Below are 16,879 nucleotides of genomic sequence, written 5' to 3'. Positions count from 1 at the left end.
TAGAAGGAAAAATTCTTGCACAGAACGAAACTTTTTTGCACAATTTTAATATCAAATTCTTAAAATGATAATAATAATAATTATATTATTATTATTACAATAATAACAATAAGAAGATAATCCTTAAGAATATCCTATCTGCATCATGATAGCATCTTTTAGTATCTCAAATTCATAAAATTTGGAATATTAAAATTTTATTTTGGATTATCAAATATAGCTTAAGACGTTAGCAATACCCGATTCTATTTATAATCGTATATAAACAGTTATAAACAGTTCCACGAAGAGCTAGAAAGGAGGCTCTTGCGAAATTGATCGTAAGTTTTAGTATCGACAGATGCTTTCATACAGTTTGCATGCCAAGCGCATATTTATACGAATTGAATTTCTCTCATTGAACTTCAATACAGTCTTGTATCGTTTAAATGTGACGCATAGCGAGTAACAAATGTGGCATAATAAGTATGGAGGGAATTAAAGGTTTTGCTCTCGGGGCTGAAATCCACTTGACTCTGAGAAAGATCGATCCTCGGGGAGCTGAATAAATAGACGGCAAGTGCAACATCACGCGGTCCTTTTAGTAAGTCATGCTTCTCATCGCGCGAACATGTCAGAGTTTATTAATAGGCATATACATTGGCACACACATATACGAATAACATATCGATCAAGATCTTCTTATAAAAGCGAATCATCTACGATTTCACGAGGTGAAGAGTTCAGCGAAAGAGACGAATAAAAGACAATGAAATACAAGCGTGCACGTGGCGCTATTTTATTTTAAATTTAAGTTTGATTGGAGTTCTAATTTCATTGGCTAAATACTGACATATCACTTGTTTATAAAAATCGCTTCTTGTTTTATTGATCTTTAAGTATCATAAACAACATTTTATTAATTAACTGATCTTTAAGTAACATAAACAACATTTTATTAATTCAACTTTGATCTCTCATCAACGCATGTAAATATTATACCTTTGAAACATTCAAAATAAAACTGTTGCATAAAATAAATATATGGCAAAAAAGATATTTTATCTTTAATATAAAGAAACATAAAATTACATCGTGCAAGAAGTTAATTTTACAAAAAATTAAAAAAGAAATTTTACTGTGATATTATAACAATAATTAATTATATAACTATAATATTATGAGATATATATAAAATAAAACTGTCTTATTTAATATAAAATTATCATTAAATCTATCTAGTCTATCATAAAAAAATGCATACTATGTTTTAATTATACGTATATTTATCAAAGATAACATTGATGTAATTTTCATGCATCTGATAAATTCGTTATTATATTATTGTACCGAATTAATAAACAAATATCAGACAGCGATTAATGAAAACTAATATATATGTGTATGTGAATAAATATTTATTGTTATATTTGGCAACAAAATATTTTCCAGTATATAAATATTGTATGTAATAAACAATTATATTAAGTAAATTTATATTATTAATTTTAACTATATTTTTAGAGAGAGTAAAATAGCTATTTATTACTGTTTTCCTAAAAAACAGGAAAACTCAACAATCTGTAATAATCGGTCGGCTTTAAGATTGCCAACGATGCATCAACGATTGAACGCATCCGAAAATATAATTTTTCCGCGATGGAAATGTTAGCGATGGAAAAATGATTTGCCATCTTGTCATCGAAGACATATTTTTGTAGAAAAAAAATATTTTATTAATAATTGGACATTCATAATACAATACAATACATTTCTGATAATGTTTAATATAAAAATATCTCAAATATTTTTGCAGTTGAGCAAAATATTATATCATAATATGAAATTTTATATTTTATATTATTAGTCTGTAATCATATTACATTTATTAAATTTATTCAACAGAAACTAAGTTCTACTATCTGAAAACAAAAGTTTGTTTTATATTTATGTTTTATATTTATTTCACTGAAATTATTCTATTTAAATTCAATTTCATTTAATTTAAATTCTATATTGAGAGAAAAGATGTGGCATTACATAAAAAGAATATAAATAACTTGACTAGGAATAAATTAATAATCTTGGCACATATACATATATAGCAAAAAAGAATGTTATTATTACAATTTTTAAAGCGTGTTTCTCTTTTTTAAATCTGCATTAATAAATTTATTTCGATAGGAAGTTATTCGTACGTAAAAATTAAACTTACATTCTGATGCGCTCTGTCCGATCGCAAATGAGTACCTATTGGATCATTATTAATATTTCCATTTAAAGTACATTTTAATTTATTTTAAAAGATAAAGTACATTTTAATTTATTTTAAAAGATAAATCACATTTTTGCATATATTTTAATATAAACGTAATTTTTAATGCATATTAAAAGCTATTACATATCAAATATGTGTAAACCATGTTTTATTTGATATGGAATATTTATATATTATTTTTTTATTTATTTTATATATTATTTATATATTATTTATATATTATTTCAGAATAAATTAAGTATTAAATTAAATGAATTTTTATATTTTTATCAATATTAACTCTCTCTCTTTTGATTAGTGCAAATGCAAATGCAATATCCGTGTTCATATGTATATTGAGCCATGTGCATGTATGTTATAATAAAATCCATAAAAGATATATAAACGGGCCAACAAAATATGTAATAAATAATCGAACTGTCCGACCATACTTTGATTGAAATTTTCCATTTAAATTGCTTCGCAAATTACGCACTTTGAAACTTTAGAACTTTGAAATTCGACGATGGAATAATTTCGAACGTGCAGCACTATATGTTAACGCTTAGATCGAGACGGTCGAACGATCGTTCCTTAAGGATCTCGTTACTTGATAGTAAACTTATATAATAGTGACAGGAAGGATGCTAAAGACGCGCAGAGATAGAAGCAAATTGAATTTCAACTTTCATCAATTTTAGATTAGGAGGCAATATTTATCGGAAAAATAGGTGTGAATAATTTTCCCGTTCGAGAATACATTTTCCTTGTGATAAATTTTTCCTTGTGATAAATTATTTATATGCAGTAAGATTAAATTCTTCTCCAATTGCTCTTTTTATTTTCTAAAATATAAATAAAAAACTCTTTCTCTAAAATATAAACAAAAAACAATGCATCATTGATGATAACTAATTGTAATTATTGAAATGATATCATGATAATTTTCATTAATCTGCACACGACAGGAACCGAAGTAGCTTTAAAAAAAGAAGAGTGAATATTCTGTTTTTATATATAAGATGGAATATGAAATAGCGAGATAATATCCGCGAGATAAAATAGCTAAGTTGTGCCATTTGCTAGATCTTATTAATAAATGCTCTTATTTTGTAGTTAAATATGAAAATTTTTCTCTTTGCATTTTTTAATTTCTTAAAAATTATAAGACGCGTTATACTATAAACCTATTTTGAGCCATTCACATTTATTCTCTATTCTTGAAAAATAATCATCAGTAGTAATTAAGCTTAGTCTAAAAAATCAATGTACACACACAAAGAGTAAGCGACCCTTTTATTATATGTATTAAAGCAATTTTCCTTCTCTTTTTAGTAACTGTCTGAAAAAGATTTCTGACTATATTTTATATAGATATAATAAATTATATAATAAATATAATAAATAGATATTTTATGTAAATATAAAAAAAAGATTTTTTTGGTTAATTATTTACAATATATTTTAAAAAATCTATAAATTAGCAAGAAATCTTTATAAAATATTATTTATTTGAAAAAATGAAATTTCAGTCTAGTCCATTTTACTTCGTAGAGTGATCCATTTTATTTCGCAAGTGGTATGGAAGTAAAACGAATCAAAATCAAGTTTCGTAAAAAGTTCAATAAAATTAAATTTTTATATATTTTCAAAAAATCGATATTCTAATCGTATAATCAATATTTTAAAGTGCTATATCTATATCTTCATGTAAAAGAATCATTTTTGTAATTAATGCAGGAAATATGGCCATTTGATTTGAAAAATCCTTTGCTTTACGTATAATTATTAAAACATAATTTCTCAATTACATAATTATATAATTTATTACAATTATATAATTTTTTAATTAGTACTAGGAGGGGGAGGTATAAGCTTCATATATTATTATTCCTTCTTTCCTGTGTTATAAATTTATATTTTTCAATAGTAAAGTATTACTTTTTTTTATTGTTCGTATAAACAATTGAAAAATAATGAATTCAACAAGCACGTATAAAGGTAGCAATAATTAATATTTTCGTTAACGACAAGATTGATTTTATCTTTTTCAATAAATTAGAAGTAAGAAAACGGAAAAAGATAAGTCATAAATTGTGGAAACATACAACTGCGTGATATTGCATTTCTCTCTATATCCTACCTTCCTCTCTATGTCTCATCTTCCTCTCTCTCTCTCTCTCTCTCTTTCTCTATTTACACGACAATATCTATAAGCAACCTGAATAAGCAAAATCAAAGCCCTTTAGTGATGCACTACGTATGCATCTAGCTAGTTGAATCTGTACTATTATACATACCATGTGCTATGCACATAAACAGGGTATACGTGCATAAACAGTATACGTGCATAGTACAAGGCAAACTTAAAGGAAAGCATTTTAGATCCTTTTATACATTGATTTCTTTGATGAAATTTGAAATTTATTTTATTTGAATACACATTATACAAAAGCTTCTTCTGTAATGAACTGTAAATAGATTAATTTCTTATTTGTGATATTTATATTTTTGAACGAATTATTAAATATAATAATCTATTTTTTTAAAGATTAATTTTATTTATAATAAAATAAAATAAATTATATTGAAAGTTTTTAAATAATCTTCCTAGATATCTGATAAAATACAAAAAATATATTGCTCACAGAACTTGTATTAAAATAGCAATATAATCTGATCTTATAATATTTTGATCTTATAAGATCAAGAAGATATTCTGATCTTATAAGATTTTATAATATTTTTAATTATCCTTGACATTTTATTACCCGATTATTACAAATACGATTATATTTGAAATAGAAATATATTGCATTATTTTAAAGATAGAAAAGATATAAATTAGATGTATAATGGCAATATAAAATTTGTAAAAAATCTTTTACATTATCAGCTTGTTTTTTTAATCAAATTTTGTAAATAATACAATATAGTTTTTTCTTATTTTCACATTATTATCGTACAATATAGGTTTCTTCTTATTATTTTTATATTATTATCATTCTGATTTTGTCCATTTCATATCAAATGTTGATAAATTAATAATTATAAAAATATTCTTACAGATAATGGTGATAGCAAGCAACGTTTCTAATATAAGCATAAGTTCCGAAGCAAACGATTACGTACCATATGACCAACGACCCGAAACTTACATCGTACCCGTAGTGTTTTCGTTAATTCTGGTCGTGGGTGTAGCGGGAAATGGTATCTTGGTTCTTATTTTATTATGTCATGCTAATATGAGAAATGTACCAAACACTTACGTATTATCTTTAGCTCTGGGCGATCTGTTGGTGAGTATTTTTCTATTAAGGGTTTTCCTTGCTTATCGATATTCTTTTTACAAGTAAATCTTTTAAAGTGAATAATTCTTTATTTAATAAAGAAAAGAATAAAATAACTTTTCCTTCAGGAAGATAAGAGAACAATCAAAATGTTTCTTTCTGTAAGAATAAATTTCTATAAAAAATATATTTGGGCACTCTACAATTAGAGAGAAAATATATTAGAATGTGCTTTCTTGTATAAAAATGTATAATCTATAAATAATTTTTAATTATAACTGATTTAAGAAAAATCAAGATACAAAAAAAATTTATGACAATATTTCTTGGTTATATATATTCTTATAATTTTTTTCTCTTATGTCTAAATAATTTATCATATATATGTACATATCTTTTATATGATACTACCTAGCTACATGTGCTAAATCTAAATCAACCAATTCTTTGTTACAGGTGATTGTGACTTGCGTACCTTTTACGTCTATTCTTTATACGATCGAATCGTGGCCATGGGGCTTAACTATCTGTAAACTATCTGAATGCGCTAAGGATATTTCAATCGGTGTGTCAGTATTTACTCTAGCAGCTTTGTCAGCCGAAAGGTAAACATCTTATTGTGTCATGCAGGTTAAATCAAGAAGTTAGACATAGTTGATGGAATAGCACTACGAATTACGAATATCCGCAACTTGATTTAACTCATTTAATTCGGACGATTAAATGAAATTTTAATATAATATATTTCAGAGTAAAATATATAACTTTTGAAACTAACTAACTCTGACCATTTAATTTATATTAATAAATGGAGAGAATATAATAATAGAGAATAACATAATCAGAGAGAGAGAGAGACTGATTTATATATAAAATAAAATTCATATAAAATTGTGTTTTAAATTAACAATTCTTAATTTTTGATGAAGTTACAATATATTTTATCAAAATAATTTTAGTTATATTTTCTCGATATTTTTTCCTAATTTTATAATTTTATATCGATCTTAATTCGACATTAATTAAATAAGAACGACAATGCGCAACAATCTGACATATACTTAATGTACATGCCAAAGTTAATTAATTGTTTATATCTTGAGTAATTTATTCCGAAAGTTTGTATCGTTTGTAAGATATAATGTACTCTCGCATCTTCTCACGATTCTCTCTCCGCAGATATTGCGCCATAGTGAATCCCATCCGTCGCCACGTAGCAGGTTTAAGCGCAAAACCATTAACCATTTTAACGGCATCCCTTATCTGGGTCCTAGCGATTATCTTAGCTATACCTGCTGCGCTCTTCTCCCATGTCCCGGCCATACAATTGCAAGGAAACCACAGCATTTTAATCTGTGATCCTTTTCCCGATGAATTTGGTAAGATATAATATGCCCATCTTGAAAGTAATCACGAATGTCGCTAACTATAATTATAAATGCGTAAAATTTACATTTTAAATCATAAATCATAAATCATTTTTATATGATAATTATTAGATTATAATGATAGTTATTTTATTTAAAAAAAATATCCCCAATATTTTAAATATTGTGGAAAAATTGTTTTCTCTATCATTTACTAATTTCAAATTGTTAACTAATAATTTTTGTATTTTTTATTATTTTGGACATTAAATAATAACTATTTGAAATCTCAGTTCATATCAAATTATTGTTAATAAGCGAGAAAACATATGTATGTCTCAAGATATGACATAAGATAAGACATACGCAACTATAAGCACGCGTTACGTATTATTTATGTTACACAGGTGAAATCTATGAAAAAGGCATGGTAATGTTCAAATTTTTGGCGTATTACGCGATACCGCTATGCGTGATAGCCGGTTTTTATCTGGGCATGGCACGACATCTAACATTGTCCACCAGAAATATGCCAGGTGAACTCCCCGATCATCGCTTTGAACAGATAAGGGCGCGCAGGAGGGTACATGAAAATATAATTTCTTACAACACACAAGCGTTAAGAATATGCTTTGCACGATTAAACAATATTTAAAATTTCATTTATTAAAACATCATTATATTGATGATCTTGTTTTCTTTACTGCAATGACAGGTGGGTAGAATGGTGATGTGTTTCATAATCGTTTTCGTGATTTGTTTTCTACCATATCACGTGTTTATGCTGTGGTTTCACTTCTCCCCTACATCACGGGATGATTATGATGATTTCTGGCATGCCTTCAGGATAATCGGTTTCTGCCTCAGTTTCAGCAACAGCTGCGTTAATCCCATAGCACTATATTTAATTAGTCGAACATTTCGTCAAAGGTAAGCGCGCGTGTAATCCTCGTATGTTGTTTCGTGATCATCACTAGGGATACTCATCAAAGTTATAACCAAGTACTATTAAATTTTAACTTATTCCATAATTATTAATAAATATATAATTTTCAGATTGTTTATATGTGACAAGTTATAAAAATATTGAGAAAATGACAAGTTATAAAAATATTGAGAATAAATTGTATATGTCAAAGTTCTTAGCAAGCAAAATTCTTGCTGCTTACAATTCCAAAATAATCTCGTTAGCCAAGCTTATTTATATTAACAAAAAATATAGTAATCAGCTTTTCATCATTATATGACTTTAAAATCGTTGAAAGAGCGTATGCAAATTCTCTGTGGATTTTTCTGCGGGAAAACCGCTGTATCGTTTGTACATTTTTTCTGTTAACAAATAGCTTTGCTCAAGCTGCTTGTAAAATATCATTTTATATTTCAACGTATGAAAGTATTGTCAGATTTTTTAATTGCCATAATATTTGATAACATTAGTTGAACAAGATCTGTACTTGACAAACTGAACATATCGAGAAAATCCATTATTTAGAAATGTGTTTAACATCCTTGCTATTTTCTGTTTGATGTAGATTTAATAAATATTTGTGCTTCTGTCTACCGGGTGGCTCCGCCATCTGCGGTAGAAGTCGATTGGAAAGAAGCAGAATTCACGGCAATGGTGGCTTTTCTCAAAAAAGTCGAGGTGATATGCGGAACACGTTTCATGAGACTAGTTTTGGTTCTACGTTTCGAAGACGTACGCAAGAGTTTAACTCGACCGGGGTATTCGAGATGGGCAGCATAGAGACTAGACCTACCCCCAACGATCGAAAGTTACTTTCGTAAGTAATCTCCTAATATTAAAGGACACGGGTGCTAATGCAAATTGCATTGTAAGTGTAGTTACTGTTAATAATAATGGACTAAAACAGGCACGGCTTCCTCAAAATGGTTGCCTATTACACTGCAGGCTTTATATGATAAAAAAGATATAATGATGGATCTCGAAGACTATTAATATTTCGACAATGGTTCTGAAAATCATGGTCGCCTGCTTGTGTCGCTTTCATTTAAAAAAAAATCGATTTGGAATCATACGTATGTAATTTTTCCTACATAGCTATGTATCTTTTCAATTCTTTTCAAATAATTATGTATGATATATTTGTGAATTCAAAATGCAATCCTCTTTTCCGAAGGAAGACTCCTTCCAAAGTCAACTTTAAAATAGTTTACTTTATTTTTGAGGATTGATGATGTACTAAATAGTTGAAAGAATAATGACTTATATAGACTGTAAGACTCATTAAATTTGCACTTCTTATTTTTGCAAAATTAATTGTTATTTATCCGAAATTAAAGGAAAACTTGCTTTTTAAAAAAATTTTCTTTCTTTAATAATTGCGCAAAAATAAATATCATATATAAAAGAGTTTATTTTTTCTACTATTAAAATATAAAATATAAATCAGTACTTATCTAATGTCTATATGTGTGCAATGCGTATTTCTTGCTCAATCTAGTCATTATTAATTAGCAATTCTTGTCTTTCATGTGTTTCTTGTATATTTGTTAAAATTAAAAATAACGAAAGCTGACCTTGTTTATTATTGCATATGCATAAATAAACGATTAGCCACAGATAAAGACAAAACAGTAAAAAATACAACGAGATATGATATCTATTTTCTTTGTTATTTTTTTTCAATTAAAATATCTGATTTTTTCGAATTAAATTCGATCTTATTCTGTATAAAAGTATAAGCAAAAAAACGTAAAATATGAAATAAAACAGAACTCATTTCAAATCTTGATGCCTTATTTAACTGTAAATAATTTTAATATTATATTGTGTTTTTTAATTGTACACACATATATATATATATATATATATATATATATATATAAATTATATTTATCTCTTTCTAAATATTCAATAAAAAAGAATTCTTCATCTATCGCATGAAAATGTGTAATATAACATATTAATTATATATGGATTATATGAGAATATATACAATTTGTTGATTGTTGATATTCTCATATAATCATATATAATTAATATGTTATAATTAATATATTGATTGATCCATTAGTTAGTACAATTCTATTTAGCAAATTCTTCCAAGTAAGATTATTTATATCTAAATTAGATTTATAGGACATACGTTTCATTTACTAATACATTAATATTTTAAAAGCAAATAATAAAAAACCTCATCAATCAATGTTTGCACTGGATAATAAATATTCTGTATCACTATATACGGAATATCTCAAAACTTAGAAATAGTTATAATTTTTACTTAAGTAAAATTCGATTCTCGAGATTCATTTAAAGAACTAAGGTTTCGGGATACTGTGTACGTCACTTATACGTTGTACATTTCATAAAAAAGCCTAATTTTAAGATATTTTGTACATTTTCCTCATATGTTTTATGTCACTGAATTTTAATAATACTTTAATAAAGATAGCTATATCTATATATATAATAATTTAACATATAAACAATATTGTCTCCTTGTTTTGTGTAAATAAAAATTTTATTGTTAGAATATACATGAACACAAAATTATTCGTCAAACGTCATTTTCCAAGTCGAATAAAAATAATCGATGCGAAACTCTTCGCTCGCACGTGCCACTCGCTCATTCTTTTCAATAGGGCACGCGCGTAGGGGGTAAAGCGTGGAAAAAGAGAGGGGGCTTACATCTGCCGTTCTTTCGGACCCTTACAACGGTTGAACAGCGGATAGAAGGGTACCATGAAGGGTACCATGATAGAAATGGACGAACTCCCTCGCGTGTAGACTTCCCCCTCCTTTATGTCTCGACAACGGTTGTGAAAGTGAGGGGGTTGATAGACCATCAACGTTGGTCAACGGTCATTTTCATTGACAGTTCTCTTCGCGTCGTGCAACATACAGGAGAGTGCATAAGAAAGTGCAGTGTATCTCGCGAAACTAAAGAAAAGCGTTTTTTTTTTTTATGAGAAGGATTTTAGCGAAGAAACTGCGCGCGAAAGGAGTCATTAATACACCTGCACGAAACAGAAAATCTTTCGAAACACACTGTCAGCAGCGTCTTATAACGAAGCATCGTGCAACGGACAACCGATCCGGAGTTAAGGAACAAACTTCACAAACACACGTTTCTACACGGAGGCGTGTAAGTAGCACTATATCATTACTTTTAGACGACGCTGTAAGACGATCATCCGCACAGATGCAACTTTATAGCTCCTATTTCGTTGAATCTATCTATTCACACTTCACCATCAATTTTCTCGCGCGAGAATTACGATGCTATTTATAGTCGCATTAACAGTGTGCTATTACAAAAAATTTAATAAAAAATAAATTGTATTATGTTTATCTTCCCCCTTTAGAGGAGAAAGACAAATATTCTAAGAGAATATTTTGAAATAATATAAAATTCTCAGAAAGACGTAATAGATATCGAAGTTGAAACAGAACCAATTAACTTAATTGGATTTTAGTACGTTAAAACAATTACATTGAAACATAACAGATGTTATACGAAGGCGTACAATGGATACTGTTATCTCTAATAATGGTTTGTAATATATCGTCATAGCGTACCATATTACTATTATTATTAAAGATAGTCAAGACATATAAATGATATCATATAAAATCGCGAGAAAAATAAACAGTTAGATTTTCCTCTTTTTATTGTAGACATAATAAAACAAATTTTACTAAAATAATACTGCGACTTTTTCAGCAAAAATTTATTTGTCGCGATTATCCAAGAATGCGATTTTTCGAAGATATAAAAAATTTTTATATTTGCTGAATTGCAGGTAAACAATTGCTGAATCAGATCATAATGAAGAGATGTTCATCGGTAAGATACTTATAATAACAATAAATATGATTTTATCAAATAATATAAAGATGTTGATTATAGTATTGAAAATGTATATATTTAGAATAAAATATTAGACCCTCTTTTAGAGGATGTATATATAAACGCTTTTTTAATATTATAAGACAGAGAATTATTATAAAAATGGAGAAAATTATAATATTTAAAAATATACAACTATATATATTTTTGAAAATATACAATTTCTATTAAAAATTTTTAATATTTTATTCAATGTGTACAGGCACCTAATTTAGAAGACGTTGGCGGTGATGCTAAAAGAACGAAAGGAATTACGCAATGTACGGTAAGTTAAACTTATTAACTATCTTATTGAAACATTCATGTAAAATAATTGTCAATAAAACGTAATAGCAAACATACAAATCACAATTTGAATTAAAAGTTATATGCAGTAAAAAGTTTTTCTAACAAAGTTGTTTATCTGTTAACATTTATCGAAATGTTTAATAAAGTTCAACAATGCTTGTAATCACTCTTGTCCGTAATTATTACAATTGATTCTACTTAAAAAGCGGTATAACATCGCAGTTTAACTGAGAGTTGCTCGATTGTATTATAAAGCGAAAATTTATTATTTAGTTTCAAGTTCTCTTGTGCAAATTTGCGAAGACAATTCAGAAAACAATTCACTAGAAGCAAATATAACCCAAGTTTGCCTCTCGAACCAGACTTTTGCGGTTAACGTGGTAAAAACTTTTTCTATATCACAATTTCTTTATTCTATATATGCAGGGTATCCCAGACCACCCGTACACCTCTTTTAAAATGAAAATAAATGGGTTTTATCAAAAATCGCGAACAATTTTAAGTAAATCGGATACGCTCTATCAAATGGTGATATTTTCAACTTTTGTTTCCGACCGGAAATACGCCATCCGGAAGTTGAATTTTTTTTAGGGGAATATGGTACTTTTTATTACAAATTCGAATTGTACGTGAAAAAATAAAAAACTTTTGTATTAAATGTTTTTTTCTGAAAGTGCCTCTGTCAATCTTAAAATTGATCTTGAAAGTAACTGTGATAAAATAACAGAGGCACTTTCAGAAAAAAACATTTGATATAAAAGTTTCTTATTTTTTCATGTACAATTCGAATCTGTAATAAAAAGTACCATGTTCTCCTTAAAAAAATTCAATTTCCGATCCGGATGGCGTATTTCCGGTCGGAATAAAAAATTGAAAATATCTCCATTTGATAGAGCGTACCCAATTTACTTAAAAATTGTTTGCGATTTGTGATAAAAGCCATTTATTTTCATTTTAAAAGGGGTATACGGATGGTTTGGAACACCCTGTATATATATATGTGTATATATATATATATATATATATATATATATATATATGTTACACATCCGATATATTCGAAATTTTATAAAATCTTGACTTAAATCCTTATCCTACAATGAAAGGTTTATCATTTTAGATTTAATTGATTAAAAACAAGTATTTTAAAATATTTTAAATATATGTAAAAAATTACAATGCAATTGCATTTGATCGTTTACTTTTTATCGTACTGATTGTTGTTACAAATTTAGCTACACAAATGGTTCGATTGTAATCATATCAGATCAAATATACACTAACAAACACAAATATGCACACTAGCTTTTAGATTTTTACATGAAATGAATAAAAAATTTTTTATATTTTAAACAATTTTGTTAAAAACGTTTATTGATGGAAACATAGAGTTTATATCTATATCATTTTATAAATTATTGAGTTATATAATTTATTATTATATTTTATAATTTGTTATAATTTGGTATAATTGTTGAAATTGTTGGAAACAATAAAAAGAATCATATCTAATAAATAATTACTAATAATAATACGTACGGCTTGTAATATCTATCATTTTGATAGTGAAATAATGTATATCGTAAAAAATTTATTTAACGTCACTTTATTGATTAAATTTCGCTGTAACATTCGTTTGCGAGTACACGTCTCATCTTTCTACAGAATCCAGATACAAAGGAATACCTTCAATTGGCTTTAGCTAGAGTCCTAGAATTACAACGAAAGATCAATGAAGGTACATACGTTAGAGAAACCGATAATGGTGGCAGTGATTTAGGTAACGTAAAATTTTTCTAATACTTTATTTATGTTTTTCTGGACATTAGATGCCTTATATATGTTTAACATTACTAGCAAAAATTTTGACAATATCCTTAAGAAAAAAGTTTCAATCACTAACTTCTCCATAAGATTTTAAACTTCCCATAAAGTTTGTTATTATTTTTGGTCTTTTGGTCAACAGTAGAGCAAATTTAGTTGTTTTTATCGAATAAAATAATGACTTTATAAAAGAGACGAGACTTTTTTCGGTTATTTATTTCTGTATTATTATATTCTGTATTATTTTATTAATATAAGTAATTAAAAGGTCACGAGACTTATCAATTGCTATAAATATTTTGAAAGATTTTGTGCGAAATCAAATTTCGCATAATATAACGATCATATGAAACGACATCAAATTTATACGCGGTTAGGCGAAAATTGATCCTTGCAATATATCTCGCATGCGTGATTCTCAATGCAATACGATGCCAATGCTGTGTCATTTGTGTGATATGTGGGGTGGAATAAGTTTCTTTATCGTCTAAGGAAATGCTAAATTTTTGCAGATGTAGTAAATTAATCTATCTTAGGAGTAAATTTTTTTATAAACAGCAATTATCAATTTAAAAAACAATTAAATTTTTGGATTGCAAAATTCACGCTACAAATATTATATTGTAGAAAAACATTTTATACCGTTGATTAATAATTTTTTTTCTATTTACAAAGATAGATAAGATTTATAATTTTTCTATTTGCAAAGATAGACAAGATTTATAATCGGCGATCGTTGAATTAATCACGGTTGAAATATTATTTATTTACTTATATCATCACTATTTTACAGAAGCATCAGACGGCGAAGAAGATTTAATGAAGGAAATTTTTGCGAAAGTATTTCAAGATCTACCCGGAACGCCTAGCTATATTACTAAAATAATAGACAGAGGAACGCATTGGAGAAATCCTCGTATGGATGCAATACATAGTAAAAGAATACAATTGTTAGGTTTTGATACTTGTCGGAAAATGGCCCTTGAATTCATGAAAACAATTGTGCGAGAATCGCGAAACAGATCTCCCTCATTAGATACAATCAAATCCGATGATTTGACGTTCCAACAAAACGAATCATTGTCAAGAGATGAGATCCTGGAGAGCGATTTGCGTAAACGAGAGTCGAACGCGGAAACTCGAGCGAGAATGTTGAGAAGTCTGGATTTGCATTTAGCCGCTAAACAAAGAGATTATACGGCTAAGTTAATGAATTCGGATATATAGTAGTTGTATGAGTAGTTCTTGAGCAGAGATGAATCGAAAGTGGCAAATCTCTAAATTATTATCTATTGTGCATAATACATCATATGTTCGATATTAACGCAATGAAAACTTAAAGCATATATTTTATATATTTAAAGAGAATATCTTCTCTTTTAGAATATCTTCTGTTCATATCATTTTTATGCATAATTGTCTTGACAGATAAGCATGTATATTTTTGAAAAACCTCCTTAGAGATATCGCCACATTATGTATGTATAAGATTAGACATATAGAAACTTTAAATCAATGCTTCATTTATTTTGATAATTTTAGCTCTTACAGTATTTATGAAAACTTATCTAGTCATACATAATACTAGTCCACAGCTTGCATAATATTTGTAATATTATTTTAAATATCTTATATATATAAACATATTCGTATCGTATGTTCTAAAATTGTGGATATTTTTTTAGTAACAGATTTTTTTATCAATTTGAGGACAATTTTTCCTCAGTTAAACTTCCTTTTTCTCTCTCTATCTATCTATCTCTCTCTCTCTCCCTCTGCTCCCTCTCTCTTTCTTTCTCTTTTTACCGAGACATCAATAATTTCCGAATTATAAGCGATTGAAAAGCTTTTCACAAACTAAACTGTGGAATTGGAAGATTAATGAAATTCTTATACGCTTTACTTAATTTTAAGCGGAATTAATTTTAATAGAATTTTAATTTAAGGCTTAGTTATATACAACAAAAATATGGTGATAAGAAAATAGAGATTTGCAAAATTTTCCATTAATATCTCAATATTTTTGTTGAAAAAAGATTGTCTTCAAATTGATCAGAGAATCTAATTATTAAAAGGTCTAATGATTTTGGAACCCTTTCCTACATGGGACATTAAAATTATTATGACTTATATTAATGTTATTATTTGCAGAAAAAAATGGATTAAGATAAAGTTGCACAATTTTAAGAGAGGCTTAAAATGGATGAAATAAAATCTCTTAGATGAAAACGTCTTGGAGATTTAAAAATGATTTTAATTTTTAAATGAAATATTTAAAAATTAATATTTTTTTATAGTAGGATTAATATATATATATATATATATATATCTTTTTTTTAATACAATTATCAGAAATTGTTATAATTAGGCTCGGAGTTTGCAATTATTTGCAAAAAAACAAAATAAAAAAAAATTATCACTCTCTTATTAATGTTAGCTTATTTTATATTCAATGTAATAAGGATCGAGGATATTGTAAAATAATTGAAAACTAATTTTTTTTCATTCTCCTTTAAGAATGTTTAATGTCTGTTAGACAAATTGTTCGAATATATTCTATGATTCTTTCAAATTAAAAAGAGATATATAGATATATTATAATGCTATAAAAAACATATTTTTATTTACAAGACATTTTACTTAATTTTACAAATCTCCGAAACATCACAGATTAAAAAGATTTTGTTTCATTCATTTTAAAACCAGTTGCAGTTTATTAATTCGTTCTTCTCTATAATAATATAGACATAAAAGAAATGACAATTTCAAAAAAGTGTTATATATATTATAATTTCAAAGAAGATATATTTTAACTTTATAAATTTTAATATTTTTAAATCTATAATTATATTTTTAAATCTATAAACAATTATATATCAAACAAATTAATGTAATGCTACCATAATTTTAATAAACAAATCTATAAATTAAAAAAGTGATAAAAATTTAAAAAATATGTTTGTATCAAAAATTAGGAGATTTACAGATTATCTGTAA

General features: G+C 27.0%; 2 protein-coding genes across 5 annotated transcripts in view; both read left to right on the top strand.

Moving 5' to 3' along the window:
- Positions 1-9,023, top strand: part of LOC105256752 (neuropeptide CCHamide-2 receptor) — a 32,011-nt gene extending 22,988 nt beyond the window's left edge. For 2 of the 3 annotated variants that reach the window (XM_025406029.1, XM_025406028.1), the window contains 7 exons: positions 5,305-5,535; positions 5,983-6,131; positions 6,706-6,905; positions 7,301-7,476; positions 7,609-7,823; positions 8,426-8,677; positions 8,768-9,023. In XM_025406029.1, coding sequence (XP_025261814.1) covers positions 5,308-5,535; positions 5,983-6,131; positions 6,706-6,905; positions 7,301-7,476; positions 7,609-7,823; positions 8,426-8,677; positions 8,768-8,816 — 1,269 coding nt within the window. In that variant the 5' untranslated portion in view covers positions 5,305-5,307 and the 3' untranslated portion in view covers positions 8,817-9,023. Of the gene's footprint in view, positions 1-529; positions 584-5,304; positions 5,536-5,982; positions 6,132-6,705; positions 6,906-7,300; positions 7,477-7,608; positions 7,824-8,425; positions 8,678-8,767 lie in introns of those variants that run through there. The other variant, XM_025406030.1, reaches the window with a different exon arrangement.
- Positions 9,024-10,372: 1,349 nt separating this feature from the next.
- On the top strand, positions 10,373-15,368 carry LOC105256753. 2 transcript variants are annotated; one of them, XM_025406031.1, is made up of 6 exons: positions 10,373-11,005; positions 11,226-11,413; positions 11,664-11,707; positions 11,973-12,035; positions 13,724-13,838; positions 14,676-15,368. In XM_025406031.1, the coding sequence occupies exons 2-6, from the start codon at positions 11,389-11,391 to the stop codon at positions 15,107-15,109; spliced, it is 681 nt and encodes a 226-aa protein (XP_025261816.1). In that variant the 5' UTR covers positions 10,373-11,005; positions 11,226-11,388; the 3' UTR covers positions 15,110-15,368. The 2 variants fall into 2 exon arrangements, with proteins under 2 accessions (XP_025261816.1, XP_011265270.1); XM_011266968.3 differs by lacking the exon at positions 11,226-11,413.
- The last annotated feature ends 1,511 nt before the right edge of the window (positions 15,369-16,879 follow it).

This window comes from Camponotus floridanus, unplaced genomic scaffold, assembly GCF_003227725.1.
Source record: "Camponotus floridanus strain SB8 unplaced genomic scaffold, Cflo_v7.5 scaffold13, whole genome shotgun sequence".
Lineage (NCBI taxonomy): Eukaryota > Metazoa > Arthropoda > Insecta > Hymenoptera > Formicidae > Camponotus > Camponotus floridanus.
The sequence above is the reverse complement of the archived record's forward strand: the minus strand, read 5'-3'. Positions and strand labels throughout refer to the sequence as shown.